At 51.7% G+C, this 20,576-nt stretch overlaps 6 protein-coding genes across 6 annotated transcripts; 4 read left to right on the forward strand and 2 right to left on the reverse strand.

Annotated features, from left to right (window-relative positions):
• Nucleotides 1-1,829: 1,829 nt before the first annotated feature.
• On the forward strand, nucleotides 1,830-2,176 carry CC77DRAFT_1066423 (hypothetical protein; the record flags this gene model as incomplete). The annotated part of the gene is made up of 2 exons (XM_018528900.1): nucleotides 1,830-2,098; nucleotides 2,167-2,176. The coding sequence occupies 2 exons, from the start codon at nucleotides 1,830-1,832 to the stop codon at nucleotides 2,174-2,176; spliced, it is 279 nt and encodes a 92-aa protein (XP_018380620.1).
• A 1,711-nt stretch (nucleotides 2,177-3,887) lies between these two features.
• CC77DRAFT_947341 (hypothetical protein) lies at nucleotides 3,888-5,444 on the forward strand (the record flags this gene model as incomplete). The annotated part of the gene is made up of 2 exons (XM_018535135.1): nucleotides 3,888-4,614; nucleotides 4,669-5,444. 2 exons carry the CDS (start codon nucleotides 3,888-3,890, stop codon nucleotides 5,442-5,444), a joined length of 1,503 nt encoding a protein of 500 aa, XP_018380621.1.
• Nucleotides 5,445-7,198: 1,754 nt separating this feature from the next.
• CC77DRAFT_903036 (hypothetical protein) lies at nucleotides 7,199-8,300 on the reverse strand (the record flags this gene model as incomplete). The annotated part of the gene is made up of 2 exons (XM_018533599.1): nucleotides 7,199-7,988; nucleotides 8,038-8,300. Coding segments are annotated over 2 exons (1,053 nt in total), but the record flags the coding sequence as incomplete, so codon positions are not given.
• Nucleotides 8,301-10,169: 1,869 nt separating this feature from the next.
• Nucleotides 10,170-12,041, forward strand: CC77DRAFT_1066426 (HET-domain-containing protein; the record flags this gene model as incomplete). Its single annotated transcript, XM_018528901.1, has 3 exons — nucleotides 10,170-10,221; nucleotides 10,274-11,001; nucleotides 11,058-12,041. 3 exons carry the CDS (start codon nucleotides 10,170-10,172, stop codon nucleotides 12,039-12,041), a joined length of 1,764 nt encoding a protein of 587 aa, XP_018380623.1.
• Nucleotides 12,042-15,283: 3,242 nt separating this feature from the next.
• Nucleotides 15,284-16,623, reverse strand: CC77DRAFT_1054397 (hypothetical protein; the record flags this gene model as incomplete). The annotated part of the gene is made up of 4 exons (XM_018527791.1): nucleotides 15,284-15,537; nucleotides 15,760-15,909; nucleotides 15,983-16,212; nucleotides 16,424-16,623. 4 exons carry the CDS (start codon nucleotides 16,621-16,623, stop codon nucleotides 15,443-15,445), a joined length of 675 nt encoding a protein of 224 aa, XP_018380624.1. The 3' UTR covers nucleotides 15,284-15,442.
• Nucleotides 16,624-17,668: 1,045 nt separating this feature from the next.
• On the forward strand, nucleotides 17,669-19,475 carry CC77DRAFT_1025250 (hypothetical protein). The gene is made up of 5 exons (XM_018526036.1): nucleotides 17,669-17,813; nucleotides 17,864-18,125; nucleotides 18,200-18,391; nucleotides 18,442-18,833; nucleotides 18,895-19,475. The coding sequence occupies exons 1-5, from the start codon at nucleotides 17,679-17,681 to the stop codon at nucleotides 19,318-19,320; spliced, it is 1,407 nt and encodes a 468-aa protein (XP_018380625.1). The 5' UTR covers nucleotides 17,669-17,678; the 3' UTR covers nucleotides 19,321-19,475.
• The last annotated feature ends 1,101 nt before the right edge of the window (nucleotides 19,476-20,576 follow it).

Raw genomic sequence — 20,576 nt, forward strand, 5'->3', positions numbered from 1 at the left:
TAGTGATCACACTGGCATAGTACTGGAGTAGGGTATGGGCATGGATCGTATGGAGGTGATCGGGGTGATGGAGATGATGAAAAGGGTGTAGCTTATCTACCTCGATAGGCACCAACAAAAAGCGGTTTATGATCAAGCACTGCTACTGCTGCAGAAACCGAAAAATCAGCCATCCCTACTGAGACTTAGCTGATGGGTTAAGAACCCTCACTGTGGAAGCACCCTTAGTCGTAGATATCCAGACAATAAGCAGTTCTACGTTTGTATCAGCCTTGGCCGCTTACCGGTGATACCACAGAGCAGCATCGTCTTCGATTTGCCCACATGGCCCTGTATACGTAACATGTGACTGTGCTGGCACTATTGCCAGTGCCTGAAGGTAGTATCACTCGAGACACAACAGCACGAATGTGCAGGATCCTTGGTGCAGGAATACATGTATGTTGAACTGGCTTGTAAACTTCGAGAATCTGCCTACAGTGCAAGTACCCGAACGAAGACCTAGAGAGTCGAGGGCGGGACGAAGCAGGACATGATTCCTACAGCGTCTCGATGTTACTGCCGGTATTTTTACCCCCCGCTAATTCAGTGTTCTCCCGACACACTGCATTGGCTGATATCACTGTTGTTATTGCCGGTGGAAGTCGAGAGCATACGGCAAGTTCCGTAGGAATCCTACAATAATCCTACAATCTAGGAGCAACATGCGTCTTGCCATAAGTGGCACCTTCATCAAACTATCCCGGCAACGGGATCTTGGATCACGTCCCGTGGCTATGGAAAGATCGCCAAGCTCTGCCTAAGCTTCAGGAGAGTCGTATCCCTGTAAGTACCGAACGATTTTGAAGAGGTCTGAAATGCACAGCTGCATTATACATCATCTTAAAGGGAGCTGAGCAGAGCTGATGGCATTACTCTAGGTGAATGAAAAGAATTTGAATCTCTCAAGGTCATGTGAACCAAGGCGGGTTGAGTATTAGCTTAACTTTTCGGCTAAATACGAGGTGAACAACGATGAATTCCTGTTTCCGACGATCTGAACCATCATCGCTGTAGCTGCGTGAGCGATATTATTACACTGCCGATTTATTGTAGCACGCCGTTGTCTTTGATTGGTCTCCTTCACCAACGTAGTGTGCCTTGATCCGGCTGAGTCGACTGACCCACTAAGCAACGGCCAAAAGACCACGACGTACGCTAGCGGCTGCGCCCGCCTACTACATCCCGCGATGTCCGCGAGGCTGCACAATCGGCAACCGACCAACAGCCTCAATATATTTCTCAACACCAAGGAAACAGCGCGTCACCAATAACAACAAATTCAGAAAGCCACCAACACTGCCAATGGGCTGCCTATACTGTGACCAAACCTGTGACCTGTGTATACTAGTCGTGATCGTCGATCTCGGGGATGCCGAATTGGATCAGGAGCAATCGATAGGTTGTCTCGCTGTCCCGTCTGCAGTATCACAGCAATCAAAGGTCGACTCACATGCATTGCCGTATACGAAGATGGCAGCAACGTAGCAAGGAATGCAGCCTCGCGCTCGCGAAAAGGATCTCCTTATGCAGCTTGAGGAGCATCACAGACAGAGGCTCGTCTTGATCACCGGGTATGACCAAAGCCTCTTACGTGAAAGATGCCATGCTCTGTCGTCTTGAGATCTGATGAATGTACCGGTCTTTGTGTATAAATATGGGTGGATGCCAGCGCAAACAGAGACATCCTCATCCACAAACGCAACAATCTTCCATCTACTTGCCAACATCTACTCCACCACTTCCAACTTCGATTTACCCATCTTGCTATCACTACTCTCTCATCCATCATGATGTACTCCAAGACCGCCCTTCTTCTCCTCATTAGCTCTGTGAGCTTCACTCTCGCCGCGCCCGTTGAGGCGGAGCCCATCGATTCCGTGACCTACGATCCCGCAACCTTTGACACTGAGATGTCCTTTACCACCAAGCTGGCTGAACGCGCCGACAAGCACCTCTGCTGGGGATGGTGCCAGGTCAACATCAGCGGAGGACCTTGCAACTGGTACTGCCCTGCCGGTATCGCATGCAAGCCCCAGAACAACAGGGGTATTGGCTGGTAAGTTTGCACCCAACGGAACTCCTTTACACCTAGAGAACCGTTAGCTAACAGAAGCCTTGATGCAGCGACTACTAAAGCGGGCACTGCGCTTGTGGCACAGCGCCAACATCTTTGACAGCGGAGATTGGAAAGGCGACATGAATGGAAGTGGTAGTTAAGGCGATGGACTTGTGTTTGTTACCTTTGTAGATGACACAGTTCAACACCGTGTTTAAACAAATACAGTCCTGGTCTGAAATGTCTTGCCATGCATCTTGGTCGTGATTGTACTGTGCATTGTTTCTCCAGTAGCGCGTTTGAAACGAAGCTGTGCATCGACTTAGGACACAAGGTGTGTCTGTGCTACAACAGCTCGAGGAACATAGAATCAAGATTTTGAAAGTTGCACCGCACTTACAAGGACAAATGGCCGAACAACGCGGGCATACATTTCCTGATGTGTGAACAAGTCACAATGCGGTAATGCTGTACTGTACCCGCCTTAGCTACCTTCTATTCATTCATCTACTCTTATAATCCCTTTTTTCAGGACTAGGGTTATCTCTTATTATCCTATACAAGTGATAATAGAGGAAAGCTTATGCTAATAGAGATGATAGAGGCTGCAGTTAAAAGAATGCATACTGCTAGGGTAAAGCTACTAGCTAGAATTGAGTTTGTGAGCGCTACTGCATTTGTAGGCATCGCTGATATCGTGGGCGTTGCTGGCGCAGATGGCTGTGCGGCTTGCTCGTTCTTCGATACTGAGTCTTCAATCGCTATACTGCGCCCAACGCTCCCGCTCACGATTGCCGCAACAACAATCAACGCGACTATAATCAATATCGATGTGTTCTTGTGGCGGAATCCGAAGATCGTTTTCGGTGTGGGTGTTGAAGGACATTTCTCTACATAAGGCGTATGCTTAGGATTGTGGTAGTACGCTGGTGTTCCAAGTAACTGCTGCGAGCTCGCTTATCTCCTATGCCAAGTTCCATTCAGTCGCGATAAAGTAACGCGATACCCTTCGAGGAGATATTCGGACCCCAACGTTCTTGTCATATTGGTTAGGCTTGTTAGCACAGCTTGTAATTCCTCTGATCTGAGATACTCTCTTTTTGCAGATATGAAGAGAAGCTCTTTGCTCTCTGAACGAATCGTAATGCGGCTCGCAATCTTAGATCGTGCTTTACTCGTGTTGTTCGAGATGCGCACCATTTCGCGAAGCATGATGTACAAGGCATAGCGCAACGCCAAGCGCCCAGGCCGCGTAAACCGGGGCTAGAAGGCCGGCCCACCCAGCGCTGAACACCAACCTCCTCCCTTCCACCTCCATCTCCATCCATCCGTCTCCATCTCCACAACTTCGACCTCCGCTCGTATCTCTACCTGTCACACAAATTCCACCATCTTGTACGCATACGCGCACGCGCACGCGCACGCGACCGCCTCCAGCCGCCGGCCGTCAGCCGCTGAACCGCCCCTCTCTTACTGCCTGGCGCCTTGCTCCAGTACGCCATCCTCACAGCAAGGCCTCTGACACGTCGGGTCGAATTCGCGATCTACGCGTTTTCGGTGCGCGTATCTTCGGGGCGATACTCAAGCAAGGCACAGGCAGTGCGGGAAAGGCGGGCTTAGTGGTCCACGATCTGGCGGGTGTTGCTGCGACAGAGTTAGGGCTGCTCTTTGCGACCGACGCGAAAGCCCGGGTGGGAGGGTTTCTTTTGCCGCTGCATATCGCCTGCTTCGTTGCAAAAGGGTCATGTAGTGTTAAGTAAACGTCTACTGTAGAGGGAACTAATGAACAATGGTCCTTAGTCTCGTTCGCAAGGAAGGCGTGGCCGCATTGGCATATTCTGCAAATGATGTATCTGTGCTGTGGCCGTGTTCTCTAAAGATTCTGCATTCGGACGCGCAGTTCGTGGTGTCGCTCGAACATTCTTATTCAATTCATGGCTTCGACGACAAGCAACTCTTTACCCTTCGCTACGAAGGTGACAATCTTATGCCTGGCAAGACCTCACTTGGAGATGTTGATATTTCCCTCCCAGATGGGTCGTTGCACGACATCGCACGGCATGGGCAACCCCGGCTGCGAACGCTGTCGCTGACACTCAAAACACCCTGTTCTGTATGGTGCCCTCACAGTTTTGGCAATGGGATGTCCAACCTTGAAACTAGTTTCCACAAGCTCTCAACATTGGCCAGGGCGACAGATGTGCGCATTGTGTTCGACACAAATTGGCTTGGGAAGAAAAACCTTGCTAGGCTTCGAAGTGCTGTCGAAACCTCCCGGCAACTCACTGGAGTTCCGGTCATTCCGCAATTCGCCCGTTTGTATCAGCAGGCAGACTGGTCAATCCTCAGCTCTATTCAGGGTGCCAAATCTGGACCTCATCGTCCCACTGGAGACTGGACGTCCAAAGCTGTACCTTCAATTGAGGACGCGGTAGCTGGAGCCCCTCCTTTCGAAGACGCGATATATGACGCCCCGCCTTCGTATGCGCAAGTGTCAAACAAGCGCTCGAGACAAAGTAAGTCTTCTAGTCGGACACAGCACCAATATATTGCTGACGCGCATCGTCTAGCTCGCACTAGCTTGACACCCGACTCTCCTCCACCGAAGCGCCTCCTCCAAGATCCCACATGCGTGCCATCGCCAACAGAACGCGCCTCTTCCCCATCGTCACCTAGCTCAAAGTCCACACCTTCGTCCACCGCCACCGTGCAAGTGGATATTTTCCAAGACATTGTCACATCCGCTGTCCAGAAAGTGCTTCCGGACATGCTGCGCGAACAACTTCCCAGCATTCTGCAAGACTTTCTTCCAGGCATGCTTGCTGACCCCTCACCGTCGCCTTCTTTATCGCCGACACCACGGTCCAGCCAGAGCGCGGACACGCTCGCACAACACCGTCGAACTTTAAACAAGAAACCCACGCCGGCGGCAGTCATCAGGACTGTTATAAGCACTGCTACCAAGACCCACCTTCAAAAATTCTTGACTGATGCCCTCGATGAAGCCTACGAGCAAGTCTCCGAGCTTCATAACTCAGCTAGCGTTGAGTTCGAGGAACACCTTGATGACACGAGACTTGATTTTGCTATGCTCAAGGAGGATCATATCGCCGCCTTCAATGAAGATTGCAACGAGAAGTTGGTGGAGTTCAAGGAGCGTCTAGTCGAGGGGAAAGATGAGGCAGAAGTGGATGTGAAGGCACACGCTGACGAGGTAGTGGTCAAGGCTTGGGACAGGTTGAGTATGATGGATAAGAGGTGGTGTAGTCATAAATGCCTGCACGATACAAAGGACATGGCTGGCAAGTCGACACAAAAGCGGAGATCGATGTCTCTGCCCCTATAGAAGTGAAGGTATGACAGATGGGAATGAATTGGAAAGGAGTTGAGTATAGGGTATATGGTTTATGCTATTTGATCTTCTCATGATCTGCAAGTAGCAATACCGAGCACGATACCCTATCGTTAGATCCACCATGAGAAGCGTAAGCTGCTCACTGTCAAACAAAACGCGCCACTGCGGCACGGTTCCTGTCGAGACAGTCTCGCGCTCAGTCGAAAGATTTTGCAAAGTGCTTGCGGTCTTCAGTGAGTCATAGCGCCATCTGCCTTGCTTGCAGTGAAGTGGAGTCCCAGCAGCCTTCCTGCCTTGTCTCGGCTGCTCCTGCACCGAGAACGATACGATTGCTCAGGTCGGACTTTGAGACTGGCGCTTGACTCTAGCTCCGTCGAACAGGATTCACATAGCTTGTGGCGCCAAGCTTGTGTCACTTTTAGCCCAGAAGGCATACCTAGTGCCAAGCGGTCGCTATCGCTTTCGTGACCGTGATGACATTCTCAAGCCCCTTTTTGCTGCCATTGAGATCGCTCTCAATAACGTAAGCTACTACACTACAACAAAACGCAGATCAGTGACGGTTTGCTAATACATGATAGGCAGCCTCCTTCTCATCTTTTTAACAGTGCGACTCACTCTGTATGAGTACGACGTGGACCGCAAATAAACACAAAAGGAGGTTCAGGGTATAGCGAATATGCTGCGCTTCCAGACGCTAAGTGATAGGTAGTGCGGGCGTTGTTTCACCCCAAACGGGCTTTTAGCTCTACGGCGACAGACGCTGCTGTACAGTAGTGTTGTGAGGCGCTTACAACACCCCTAAATCTGAAAGCTCTTCAGCACGAACTAAGATCCCTCTATAACGACTACTGAGCTTGTCTATAACGAGATCTGTATTCCTATCCCTTAATAGTTATAAGCGACATTAATTACAAAGAAGAAGACGTTGGAGCACTTCAAATGTTCATTCTCCCCTATTTGCTTGCTTGGACGAAATGAGGAAATCAGTGCGTTGGACAGTTTTGTAATACCCGTTGAATTAAGTGTGTTACATAAGTAATGTAATAACAAAGACGAGGTAAGAAACGTAAGAGAACAGATATGGAAGAGATGAAGAGGCCAAGGAGCTAAAAGTGGAAATGTAGAGCCTACGCCAACGTGAAGAGGCAGAACACGCGTTGAAGGTAGAATCTGAAAGAAGACAATATGATCGCTCGAAGGTAGCTCATGTGCAAAAGAGCTATGCAGAAGAAAATCCGATGATAGAATCTAAATCACGCGAGGCTACGCTATAGCATTCGAGGCCAAAATGGTTGATAATCCTCTCTATCGCTTTACGCACACCCAATATCATAAAACGTATACGAAACACTTGTTGCCGCGCCATCAGCATCGCTAAGCCATGCCACCTGCGCGACAGGAAGAGGATACAGTTCGCAGTTTGGACCGGAGAGTCCGTAGCTACGACAGGTGCCCAGGCTGCGACAGAAGCTGTTGCAGAGAGAACGCTCGAAGTTGGCGCCGCTGCCCATGCGGATGGTTCGTTGAGGTATCGTGGCACTTTTTCTGGGGCTGATGCCTCCGCAAGTATTCAACGGCGTCGGAGCGGGGGTAGGAGTGGGAGTCGGCGTAGGCGTGGGAGTCGGGGTTGGGGTTGGGGTGATATCGACAGCAGATGGCGATGGGGAAGGCGATGGCGACGGAGAAGGCGAAGGCGATGGAGAGGGCGAAGGCGATGGAGAGGGCGAAGGCGAAAGGTTGGGACTAGTGATTTCGTACGAGCCAGCGTTGATTACCTTGTACTCATCGTCGCCAGCGTAGTAGCCAGTGTTGACGGCGTAGCTAGGGTCCCAGGAGCGTGTGTAGAAGGCGCAGTAAGTGCCAAGAGGGACGCCGTTCTGAGTGAGGATATAGGTGGTGAAGAAGTTGCAAGGCTTGTAAGTGCCATCGGAGTCGGGATGTGCCATATCGTATTCCGTTTGGGCTTCGCATGCAGCAGCACATAGCGAAGGGTCGAATGGATTATCGTTGAAAAGGCGCATGCCATTGTAGGTATCATAACCATTGTCAAGCGGTGCATTGATGGCGGCTGGTAGACTTGTCGGGGCCTTGAAGTCCTTCACGCTTGGCAGACCTTTGTTGGTTTTCGAATAGCCGTTGCTACCAGCGATCACGACTTGGAAGTCTTGACGCCACTGACCCGTATTGGTGGCCGCCTTGGCGGCGACAGGATATCCATAGAGAGAGCACTTGATGTTGTTGGTGGAAGGGGGGTTAGGGCAATTAGGTCCAGGCTCGAGCGACGGGTCGCGTTCAAAGTAGATGTTGAAGCCAAGGCAGTACTTCTCGCTGTCGCAGGCATCAGCGCAGCCCTGGACGTCGTAAGTCGGGTAAGTCTTGTAGGTCAAGTAGCCGATCTGCTGGGAGCTTCCGCTCTTGTCTACGAAAGACTGCTGGTAACCAGACGGAGTTCCGGCATTTTGAGCGATCTCACTCAACTCAGCAGCCGAGGAGAATGCCGCGGCAGTGTCAGGTGAGATAGTAGGGCCATTGCTTTGGAAAAGTCAGATGAATGCCGTCCATTTTTTCATAAGTTTCTTACCCAAGAGGTTGTGTATCACAAGCATCACGCTTCCCCACCGTGAGACTATCACGCTTCTCGATAACACCCTCGCTCTCAACGACAGCGGCAACAGCAGAAGCAGCAGCAACGGGGTTGTAAGTCGTCTCCGCAGGCTTCGTAGCCTCAATGTTGGGACCCAGGATCGAGGGCGTAGGAACAGCCAAGGCAGCGTCAATGTTTATTCTTTGAGGAAGGGCAGCGGCAAGGCCAAGAAGGCTGGAGGCGGCTAAAGAGTAACGCATTCTGGATATAGGAACCCGGGATGTTCACAGATACAAAGGACAGGCTGTTTGCATTCTCTTTCATACGGTGGTGGTGGAACTTATATACCTTCTTCCCTCTCTTTGTGCTGGCTTGGATGCGAGATAGCCTCGCCATGCCCGAGTGGTGGCTGCGGGTCTATGTTGTCGGTACTGGCAACGAACATTGCTAAATTCGTGATGCGTACGCCATGGCGGTTGAAAGCGCATTTTGTCCAGCTGAGATGAGGCTGACAATGCAAAAATGTTGGTCTGTAAATGCGGGGACAGCGACGGCAGAGCGACTACACTGACATAGACGACTAGGACAACGATGCCTGCGCTGAGGAATGACAGCATGTAGTCAAAGCGTGTTGAAAGCGCAGGCCAAATCGAAGCTACGGTATGCACATGATTCTGACTTGGCTAGAAGAAGTCATTTCCCATCAGCCTCGTACAGCATTTGTGGCTTGCATGGCGGACGCCGACACACACGTGTACCGGCAATTATCGATAGTGTCCTCTCGATGGGGTTAGGCCTTTGCGGTCTAGCCCGAAGCGATGATCAGCCTCGAGCTTTACGCACCCATTCGTACTGGGCGATAGGCTAGTGTTCGAGTCGGCTCGATGGGCTTGGGCCAATATAGCGTGCGCATCGTGGGGCGCCAAAATTCAGAGGCTTTCAGCTGTGCCCCTGAATTAGCTCCTATGCCGACCGCATTCCCATCGTAACACCATTGCTGATTGTCCAACAGTACTGCTGGCGAAAGACCAGCGCCCCAACCGGACATATATGTAGGGAATCAGAGATGCAGGTAGCAGGCGAAGAGCACCGAATTGCGGTTCATTGCAGCGTGCTCGCGGTTGACGATGTTTGTCATGCTCAGCTGCAACCCGTCTGGCGATGTTGTGACGACAGCCCAGAGGTATTGGTGACCACATGAAATGTCGCTGACGGAGTCAGTCCGGCGTTGCGCAAGTCGTTCGCCGTATCTGGCGGGAAACTCTGGAGACAGAGCGATACCGGGAGGCTACCGAAGTCTTGCACAAGGGACGCGTCTTGTATCGCATGGAGAATGGTTGCGACGCAAACAGCAGCGAGAGTCACGACTGCGACTGCTTTTGATGCAGGCGGTAGTGCCTGATGAATCGCAGCTGGTAGTCTGTTCAGCGTGGGTCGTGAGTCCCTTGCCCCGCACCCGCACTCGCATCTCCCACCAACACTGAAATCCACGCCATGACTGTCAACCGCAATGTCGACCAAGCGTTTTTTTGGCGCGTGTGCCTTGATTGCGAATTCACCACTACCTCATGTCTCGATGTTCGTGCCATCACCTTGTCGTTCGTTCTGCAGCACTCTTGCGACGCATCGAGTTTATGAAAATGACTGGTTGCGATGCAGCTTTCGCCTTAGCTTGTAGGATAAAGCTGACCTTCGCCTATCAGTCGTGCTGATATGTTGAGGGGCACATCCCTCCACGTGCTCTCGTCAAGCTTGTTCGTACCACGCTCGTCACAGCATCTCGCACGACTCTCACTGCGAAGATGACTCTCTGTGATACATGTCAGTCCTTGCCGATCCGCAAAATCTTGAGGCTTGTTCGGCGCGACAGATCCGTATACGATGAGTTTCAGTGGTTCCAGACTGAGGCCGGTGAAAAAAAGGATGCGTTCGTCAAATGGCATGACAGTCTTGCTGGGTTACAGGATGGTGCCAGCAGATGCGCACTCTGCCGATGCATCTTCAGCCATCTGAGCAGCAGCCACAATTATCATACCAATTACAAGGTCGGTGACATGAGAAGCTTATGGCTAGAGGTTAGGGTTCGGTCTTGCCCGCACTGGTTTACCCTGGTTGTGTATTTGGGCGACATGGAGCCAGAAGAGTGTCTGAGTGAGAGATTTTCGTACGGAACAACTCCAGGTACGTTGGTGTGATCTATCTAAGTGAGCTGTAGTTGATAAGTAATATGCAGATAGTTCTATAGCAGAGTGCTTCGACAGACACGAGATCATCGAGGACGCATTGCATCCCTACGTGCTTGGCATGATGGCGACATGGGTCAAAGATTGCAACAGCCACCACCTGAACTGCCGACGGTCAACAAGAAGCGATGCTCAGCTACCCACACGCCTCTTAGACCTTCAGTCGCTACCGGAAGGGACTGCCTTCGAAGGTGTCACGGGTGATTCACGTGCCCTGCTCACAGAAAAAACACTCAAGCTTGTCGAAAATAGTCCAGATAGCAAAGGCCAGTACATCGCATTGAGCTATTGCTGGGGAAAAGCGCTGCCATACACAACGACCTCTACGAACCTGGGGAAGCATAAAGAAGATAGAGGGATCAGATACACCCAACTTCCTCGAACTCTTCGAGATGCGATATTTGTTACTAGATATTTAGGCATTCGCTACCTCTGGGTAGACTGTCTGTGCATCCTTCAAGACGACAATGCTGACTGGGAAAGAGAGGCTTCTCGAATGGCTGATGTATACAATAATGCGTACTTGACCCTTCGTGCTACGCGTGCGAGTCACTGTAGTGAGGGCTTCCTACATGCGCGCAAGGTCGTAGAACGTCGTGTCGTCTCGTTCGCAGATGAGGAAGGCTCGTTTGACTTGTATTTTTCCTACGACATCCGGCCGTCACTGGATACTGATATTCTGAAGTCGATGATTGATGAAAGAATCACTCTGCGACAGGTATAAACAACTCCTTGAGCTACTCGCACTGAACCCCAGAAACTGACGCAGGATAGGAAGAGCCTCTTCTGAGCCGAGTCTGGGCCCTACAAGAAGGTGTACTAGCGCCTCGCACCATACAATTTGGAAGCTACATGATGATCTGGGAATGCTCGGAGGGAAGGTCCAGAGAAGACAGATCCAAAGATTCAGCCGATAGAGAAAACTCTATGGACGATATCGCCCGTGGGCTCAAGCACTTGAAAAACCCACCACGGTTTAGTCAATCCACCGGGCAACGACATTGGGACAAAGAAACTTCATGGTTCCACTTCATCGAGGAATACACATCCTGCAACATGTCCTTCCTATCTGACAAGCTTCCCGCACTGTCTGGTGTGATCTCAGCGCTACAAAAGCTCACAGGAGATATCTGCCTTGCTGGTGTATGGAAAAGCTGGTTCTTGCAAGGTTTGCTTTGGCGCCTGGAACAGCCCGACCGGGACATTCATGCGGGCTCCCGAAAAAAGCCTCAAAGAACTATAACTTGGCGGGCTCCAACCTGGTCCTTCGCATCAGTGGAGGGAGCCGTGACATACGCACTTCTCTTGTGTGATCCTGGCATGGGGATGTGTGCAGAACTGCTAGACTGCGATGTCACGCCCAAGGGCGTCAACCCACTCGGGGAGATAATGGATGGATTTGCGAAGATCAGGGCACGGATCACTGCCCTGTTCGACGTAGCGACGCAGCCATGGGAAAGAGGAATGGTTTGTAAGATTCGCATGACGAATAACAGGGTCGCAGACGGTCGCGTGTTCTTCGATTTCGACGTCTTCGAATCTTGTGAAGTGGTCATGGTTACTCCGCATAATGGCATTGCGATCATACCGGTGAACGTCGCTGAATCGACCTACGTGAGAGTGGGAGCACTCTCGGTGTACAGAATCATCGAACCGTCGAGCAAGGATAGCGAGCGTGAGAGTCTGAATATGTTTGGCCAAGATAAGTCGCTGACCGCGTCTCACTACCCAGATTCAAAGATCATCACCCTGCTTTGAGTGGTTGTAGAAGGCAGGTGCAGTTGATACTAGACCTGTTGCGCTGATAGTGATTTCCGGGTTCTCCAAGCTCCTAGTGTCGTGACTACATAGCTTGCCGATGGATGCGTTCGTTTAGGCGGCGCTATGATAGGGCAGCCGCACCGAAGGCCAAGAGTATGGAGACACAAAGAGCATCTATCAAGTAGTTGCAATTAGCGGCATCGTTGACGACGCTTACTTACATGCTCGTGTTGGTTGCCTGATAAGTGGATGTGAGCTAACGAAACGTCGTACTCGTGGCGCTGTGATTTGTCGTGAGCCGACCGCATCTTGCTCTCGTCGTCAGCTGCACAAAAAACATTTAATGCGAAAGTTTTAGTCGACCCAGCCTGCACGATAGCGATTCTAGCGGTTACAATGTTCGTGAAATCAGTTCAGGTTCATGAGACACGAAGATCGAGAGCCGTCGCGACAGGAATTTTAGGATGCACAAGTAGAACAGTCTATTGAACTTTGTAAACGCAGATCTATAGTGTTGCATGGTAGTGGGGTAATTAGCACTATGCGTATTAGTATATGACAGATAGATCGAGTTCTAGGATACGAACACATTTGATAAACTAATCACATAGCTGTTAGCCATTTGTTTCTTTCGATAGCTGCGTTTGAGACTTACACCGCCGCTACAGCTATCCTGGACGTACAGTCCATTCCTCACGGGCTGTGCGCAAGTTCTCTCATGAGGGAATCTAGCGTCGTCACCGTCTCCGCACTGTCTGGGTATTACGACTTGAATCTTTTTCTGTTTGATAACCTATGAACTTACGCAGAAGGAGTGGGGCTACGAACAGTCAGTAAGACGCTTTCCTGCTAGTCATCATATTACTTACATAGGAGTCGGGACACCCAGTGTTTGCGGGCAAACCCCATCCATCATTGCACCAGGAAGCCTGGGCAGAAACGGCAAAGGCTAGGAGAATCGAGGTAACGAGTTTCATGGCTAGTTAGTAAGGACGCTGCGGTTTGTACTTGAGTCTTCAATGGTATATCGTCGAGGTACCTACACTACGATGAGATCAACGCATATATATACACAACGCTCGATGATGCGCACGGGCAGGTTCTTCTTCACAAGTATGAAGCGGTCACTTGCTAGCGATTCTGGCCGACCGGGATTTATATTGCATACTAATCGAAGTCAAAGGTGCAACGTACGTAAATTTACCTTGATGGAAGAACACAACAGCGGTGAGATCTTGCGGCGTCGCAATGTATGCGCTACTGACATGATCCTAGATCACCCTCTTGCGGAGTCGGAGTAGCCTCAAAGCCCCCCTATCCGATTTCTTATCGCATTCTCGCGTGGCAGTGACCCGTACATATGTTCCCAAAGACCTTCTCTCTATTACATGTGTGAACACAAATATTGCGACGATATGTGTGAATCGGCCTGGGTTCTAACAAATAGGGGGCGTTGGCCGCCGCGATAGATACCATGGGACGCATAAGGTCTTGAGGCTCAGCAAGATCGGTTGGGCAACTAAGTGCATGACTAAGGGCTTACTTCGGGAAACGCGCGGCAGGTACCGCCGAACCTCCCACATGCGCGCGAGCCTCATATAGCAATTATAATCGAGCACGTGCTCGGGAGCTCGGTAGGACTTTGAGAAGTAGTGAGGGTATGGGTATGGATGCGACGGAGTGTTGCTCGAGCTTGAGGCGATGACGGGTGGCTTGATACTGAGTATCTCATGTCGACGCGAGAGTGCAGAAATTCAGCGATGAACTGGTTCGCGGGCGAGTTCAGGCTGGCCTTGGAGGTGAGCGAGGTCATATCATATCGTTCGGCGAGCGTGCTCTGATCGTCTGCGAGCGAGGCATCGTCATCTTCCAGGAAGGGGGGCTACGATGTTCCCAAGACATGTTTCGAAGAGATTGGCACGCACAGCATGGGTAGACAGTGTGGCTAGGTCGGAGACAGCGAAGTCGTCTGGCGCCGCAGAACCTGAAGTCATGTCCAGTTTCCTGCAGTCCGCAGTGCGATGGTGGAATGTCGGCTTCTTCGGTGTAGCTAGACAACTCCAAGACGGACGTCGGCGTTTTGAGTCTTGGCAACGAACATCGTAATGCGTCTTACTATGTATCTTGTGAGTTCCTACTAACAATATATACCGAAGTACGCATGAAATATGTCGCATAAGCGAGACATTAATTGAGCGCGATGCGTTTCGCGCACTGAGAAAGCTCTCAGGTTTTACGACTTGCTTGAGTCTTCAGCGACTTGATAAGTACATCTCCGCTGTTCGCAGGGCTCCTGGATGATGCACACGAGTCCACGTGCTTTCGCGTTAGGTTGTGTGTTTGGAGCTGCCCAGGTTTATGTTCATCGAAGCGGCCGCAAACGAGTGCTTTCATCTGTGTCACAGCTGTGTACGCCACGCGTCTCGTAATCGTACGTGTGCGCCACGGCCAGTCTAATCAAACTGGGACCCATTCCGTAGGTAGGTTCTTATGTTCCTGCTTCTGTCGCGTCTGCTCGCTGTTCACCTTTATCAACTTCCAAAGTTCAGCGAACACATTCAGCTCAGATGACATTGTATGCCAAACCAAAAGCACTATCGCGGTAGTCGATAGAGAGAAATCCCAATATAGTTCAAGACAAGGCTACGTGACCCTTGGATCGTCCCGTTCCAGCAAAGGCATAGCGAAGAGAGTGGCGAAAATGTGGATGGCAGGAAGATCATGGTCACGACAGCTATGGCCTCCATGCATCTGCAGCTGCGGCGCTGCGATGCCTACCGATTCAATCATACGTACTCGTACTCTCGTACAAGGTGTGGACGGGCCCCATATCAGTAGACCAAGTCGCATACTGCCATATAGACTCAGCCTACTTGCACTTAGGATAGCCGCAATCGTTTAGAGACCTGATCAGCGCTATGCCCTCATTGTTCCCCATGAAGCCAAAGACACATGATGAATGTGGAAGGCTTGCAGGGGTGGAAAACTGTAAACTCCTCACATTTCGTTCGATCAGACATAGTGATGCATCCGATCCGACTGTGTTGTTACTGCTCTTTAGGCCTCCGACCCGGAGTGTCGGCCTTCTTTGCGTGGGCGTGACACTTGCTATGTCCAGCACAGCCCGGATATCCTTGGTTGCGTCATACGACTGCATGCGACGCCTCTCTACAGCGCCCACGAATTTATTCCCAGGTACGTGGGGAATGTTGATGTTGCTCGCGCGGGTCACTCACTAGCGCAGATCACGTGTGATGCACACACGCCCACATGCTCGCGCGTCAGGCCGTGAGCTGGAAGCCTACCAGGATCGAGTTCATTCCACCAGCATCTGCTGGAAACGGGAACACGCGCTTGATGTCAATCTGCTAGGTTGGCCTGGGCACCGAAGCTCGCACCTACAACGTCGTCTTACCCTGATCCAGCGTGCGCGTCGCAAGGCAGACAACTTCGTCACCCCGCTCCCGACTCGACCCCCATACAGTCGCGGCCGCTGAACAGCACATCGTACGCACACACACGATTCCCATAATCAGCGACGAAGACAGGATCCTTTACCCATCATGGCGCATGCGCGGCTTCTGAAACGATCTCGACGACGGCCTTTGGACGGTGAAGACAACGTCCTCCCCTCAGGTGACGACACAAGCGACGACGAGAACCCCGGCCCAGAGCCATAACCACGGCGCCGCGATACTTTGTGCAAGCGACGCACCAACATCTTCCCGGCCTCCGGCGGTCTCCTCATTAGCGACCCATCTGGCATCGAAAGACACAGCGCCCACAGCCGCCTCCACACTGCCCCTCCTCTCCAAAGACGACCCAACCCACATCCTCGCCCCGTATTCTGCTCGACTCCACAAAGCTTCCCAGATCTTCCAGCAGCGACATTCGCAAGCGTGGACCCCAGACTAGTCTCCGCTTTGCACATTCCGTACAAGTCGACGCCAATCTTCGCGTAGGAGTCGTGCGACCCTGGGGTTGAAGGGCTATCAGGTACAATACGTTGGGGTCAGTAAGACCAACGACCGGCTCAAGGAGCGCGCGATGGAGAACCAGAAGGGCAAGATGCGTGAGAGCATTGGAGACAGGTGCTACGTAGAGCCGAGCAGTAGTGGCTCCTTGGGGACCCTCGCCATGTCGGGGCGACCCACAGGGGCTTCGCACGCTACCACACGTCTTACCTAACGACAACACCTGCCCCAGATTGAGGCTCTGCGCTACCATGCATACCTTGCACCTTTTACCTAACGACAATACCTGTCCCCAGATTGATGCTCCGCATCCTCCGATTCTTTACATAACAGTAAATCTGCCCCAGGTTGCGTCCGCAGCACTGGGTCGGCCCAGGCGTCAACCGCGCTTTCGTCATGCCTTACCATCCTTCTAGAAGCCGTGCTCCCCGGAGTTCACTGCGTAGCTGTCCGTCCTTCGATTCATGAGGCAATTGCGTGTGGAGAGTATCCATGTCCCACTTGCATCTCTCCGGGATCCTTCCTCCGAAGCTCTCGTGTCGAGCATATACGCTCGGACGCCTATGGTCATGTTCCGTGAATTTCTCCGCGTCTTGTACGCCCATCGCAATCACTTCCTAGTGCTGTATACCACCGTACAACGACTAACGGCATTGCGGCATACCATATCATGTACTGCATCACCACACGACGATGTTTGAATTAGTTACGATCTTGAAGCCAGAATACAACAATACAGCAATACCGTGTCGCATGGAGGCGCTCAAGACCCTGATTTCGAACTACAACCTTCTGAAGCCGACTTGTATACCATTGCGACTTGATGCGACTTGAAAGTGGTTTACTGTAACCATCACTTCATGCGCCATCCTCACGCGACTACAACCTCCTATATATGCGCATCCCATCTCTGCTATCTATATGCGCACCCACTCATACCATCAATATTGACACAATTCATTTGAAAATATAACAAGGATGACGTAGTCATGTTAATTCGCTATCTCAGAAAGCATTGTTGAACGGAGCTGAACGGACCCTCGTCCCACAACGTATGCCCAGAAATCCACAAAAGATAAGCGTCTATTTCACTTGGTCCGACTTGCTTGGTCCCTGTTCCGGTCCTGGCTCTCGTGCTTATCGTTACACGCAGCTGTGGTGAAGCGGCCTTGTGTTGAAGCTTGCCCACGCCACATGGTGCATGGCGACATGCTCCTATGCTCCCCCAGAGTGCTCTCGAACGCACTCGACTTGCAATCCACGGGCGCTTGACACTGGCGACATCCGACCATGTGAAAAATGGAGTTGGCTAACCGTCTTGGGCCTGGTCCGGCGAAACCTCGCTGTACCTGCACCAAAATTTTGCGGCTCGATGCGGCTCCAAGCCAGCCTGTCTCGGTTTTTAGCGGCTCCACGCTCATTCGCCCGCGCAAAAGCATCAACCACCAGTGTCCACCACGGCGACGGAGGGACCGCTACGCACCTGGGGAAACAATGAGCGCGCCGTGGGCGACCTCCACATCGTTTCCTGGGTCTGTGCCTGCCGATGTCGGTCGGGCCGACGATTTCTGCATATAACGCGTACTGTCGTCCTTCGAGGCAATACTCATCCTCGCGTGCCATTTCCTATTGATACCCCGGATCGGAACATCAAAACGACATGGGCTTCTCCAACGACAAGATGGGCGACGACATTGAGTACGGCAGCCAACTCAAGGCAGAGGAAACCAACGCGCAAGGCCAGACTGATGCCGTCTTCGGTGAGGTTGTCGAGGGAGGACCAAACTACCGCAGCGTATGTCTCCATGTTGCCATTCTTACCTAACGCATATTGACGCCCAGCAGGTCAGCTGGTGGGGTTCATCCATCATCATGATGAAGACACAGATCGGTCTCGGTGTGCTATCCATTCCCGCTGCGTTCGATGCCCTAGGTCTCATCCCAGGCATCATTTCGCTGCTTGCCATCGGATTGATCACACTGTGGTCTGGCTACATGGTCGGCACATTCAAGATGCGTCATCCTGAAACGTACGGTATCGAGGATGTGGGGCAGAAGCTGTTTGGGCGCGCCGGCCGCGAGGTGCTCGGTTTGGCGTTCGCTTTGTGTGGGTCCTTACCTTATGGAAACATGGTTCTCCAGAACACCCCAGAGTCGAGCATGTGGACTGACGAACAACAGTGTGGACGTGCGTCGCTGGCTCCGGTATGCTGGGTATATCCATCGGATTGAACTCGTTGTCTGAGCATGGCACGTGTACTGCTGTCTTTGTGGCTGTGGCCTGCTTTGTGGGCTTCGCACTTGCTTCGATCAAGACACTGGGAAAGCTCTCTTGGATTGCGTGGGTTGGTCTTGCTGGTATCATGTCAGCCAGTGAGTATTCCTGTATTTCCGCACCAAAGAATGTGCTCTGACCACTACAGTCATTACCCTTACCATCTCAGTCGGCATCCAGGATCGCCCTTCTGCGGCGCCTCAATTCGGCCCCTGGCAATCTGACTTTGAGCTCTTCAAGTCGCCCACCTTCGCTGAGGCCGCGGCTGCTCTATCCAGTATCGTCTTCGCGTTCTGCGGTATTCCTGCTTACTTCAACGTCGTGTCCGAGATGAAAGACCACAAGGACTACTTCAAGGCCCTGTCGCTGTGCCAATTCGTCATGACCTCCATCTACATCGCCATCGGTGTCGTCGTGTACTACTACTGCGGATCGTACGTCGCATCGCCTGCGCTGGGATCCGCCGGTGTCTTGATGAAGAAGATTTGCTACGGACTCGCGCTTCCCGGTCTTCTTGCGTCCGTCATCCTGGTCACTCATGTGAGTTACACCATCTCTCTTCTCCTTCGCTCTTTACGGACAATGTACTGATTTCTCACAGCTCGTCGCCAAGTACTTCTTCATCCGTACTCTGCGTGGAACAAAGCATCTCAACCACCCCACCGCTAAGCACTGGATCACCTGGTTCGGCTTCACCGGCGCCGTCTCCCTGACTGCTTATATCATTGCGTCTGCGATTCCCGTCTTCGGTGGCCTCGTCTCGCTCGTGGGCGCACTTTTGGGCACCCTCATGAGCTTCCAACCCATGGGCTGCATGTGGCTGTACGACAACTGGCACCGGTCCAACCGCGACTGGAAGTGGAAGGGCATGGTCGCATGGTCCATCTTCGTCATCGTCGCCGGCACGTTCCTCCTCATTGGTGGTACGTATGGTTCGATTGTCGGCATCATTGACTCGTACAACAAGGATGGTGGCACCAGCCCATGGTCGTGCGCGGATAACTCCAACTCGAGCGGTGGTCACTAAGAGTGGCTGTTGGAGGAAGAGGCTTGATTTGATGGTGCTCTGGTCTTGTTCTTTTAGCGATGCATATGCATGATTTCAATGCGAATGTCTTACATTGTTCAAATATATGTTGTGTTTGGCATTCTTGAATGCAGCAATCATGAAGTCATAGCGGAGTGGATTATGTCGGAAGACTGATTGGGTTGGTGACAGCTTCACAGCTTTTTGCTCTATTGAGGGAGACCGTGAGACTGAGTGGCTGTAAAGTGTCCGTCGTACCTGCTGGCTCGTACTGATTTCGTCTGGTGCCTCGTACTATTGAGCGCGTTCTGTGGGGCTTTTTAGATGTGCTGTATCCGCTTTCGCGACGCAGTCGGCTTTCATGTCGACGGCGCCAGCGACGGGATGGTTATGACAACAGCAGTCTTACGGACGATCGACTGCGGCTGTCCCAGGTTGAGATCGAGTCGTGATCTACCTAGTCTGGCTGTATGTTGACGACTGGGTATTGCCGGGTTATGGTCGGATCGTCTTGGGTGTCAAGAAAGGTTATTGTTGTGTTTGGTAGAGACGTCCATTGTCAAGGGGGAGAGATGCAAAGCTGACGACATGCTCAAGCAGACTGAATAGAAGACGAAGACGCAGGGAAAAAAAAAAAGACTGATAGGAGACTGATGCATGCGACAATGGAAATCAACGACGCAAACGCCAGTAATTTGCACAATAATGATGGCAGACTGAGTCACAGTATACAGAAACACGGAGAAAGCAACGCAACTTACTCTTGGTATACCACAGATGCGTAGGAGCCCAGTACTTATGCTCCGCCTCCGGGTGCAACTGGCTTCTTATCTGGTTACACCTCCACGCCCTACAGCCCTACAACCTCTCTCCGCAACTTTTCCGCAGGATAAAGCCGCGGAGAAGTGGGTCTCGCACACCGACTTCGCAACTCCCTTCTGGAACGACCGGGGAAATTCAAAGTGACTGCGCACCTCAGTACTTGAATAGCGCATGCAGAATGAGGGCGCGGGTATCTTATACTGTTTGAGATTACAGCGATTACAGGTTCAGGGTCCGAATTGAGGCTCTGCGATAAGCTGTCGGAATATGATTGGTGGTTATCGGAGTATTCTGAATCCGTCGGTTTACTCCGAGAAACACGGCATCACGGTTATCCCGACGCTCCAGCGAAACAAAACTCAAAGAGGTTTACGGATCTCGTCAGCGCGAACAAATGATAGCCTCTATGCAAATCAGGCCTCCAGCAGACTCAA

This window comes from Alternaria alternata, assembly GCF_001642055.1.
Source record: "Alternaria alternata strain SRC1lrK2f unplaced genomic scaffold CC77scaffold_27, whole genome shotgun sequence".
Taxonomy (NCBI): Eukaryota; Fungi; Ascomycota; class Dothideomycetes; order Pleosporales; family Pleosporaceae; genus Alternaria; species Alternaria alternata.

What these genes read in the sequence shown, in the direction of transcription:
- CC77DRAFT_1025250 (XM_018526036.1), top strand. Translation starts at nt 17,679, where the DNA reads ATGGGCTTCTCCAACGACAAGATGGGCGACGACATTGAGTACGGCAGC. An exon ending in TGCTGGTATCATGTCAGCCA is followed by an intron (nt 18,392 to 18,441) that starts GTGAGTATTCCT and finishes TGACCACTACAG; the next exon opens with TCATTACCCTTACCATCTCA. An exon ending in CCGTCATCCTGGTCACTCAT is followed by an intron (nt 18,834 to 18,894) that starts GTGAGTTACACC and finishes GATTTCTCACAG; the next exon opens with CTCGTCGCCAAGTACTTCTT.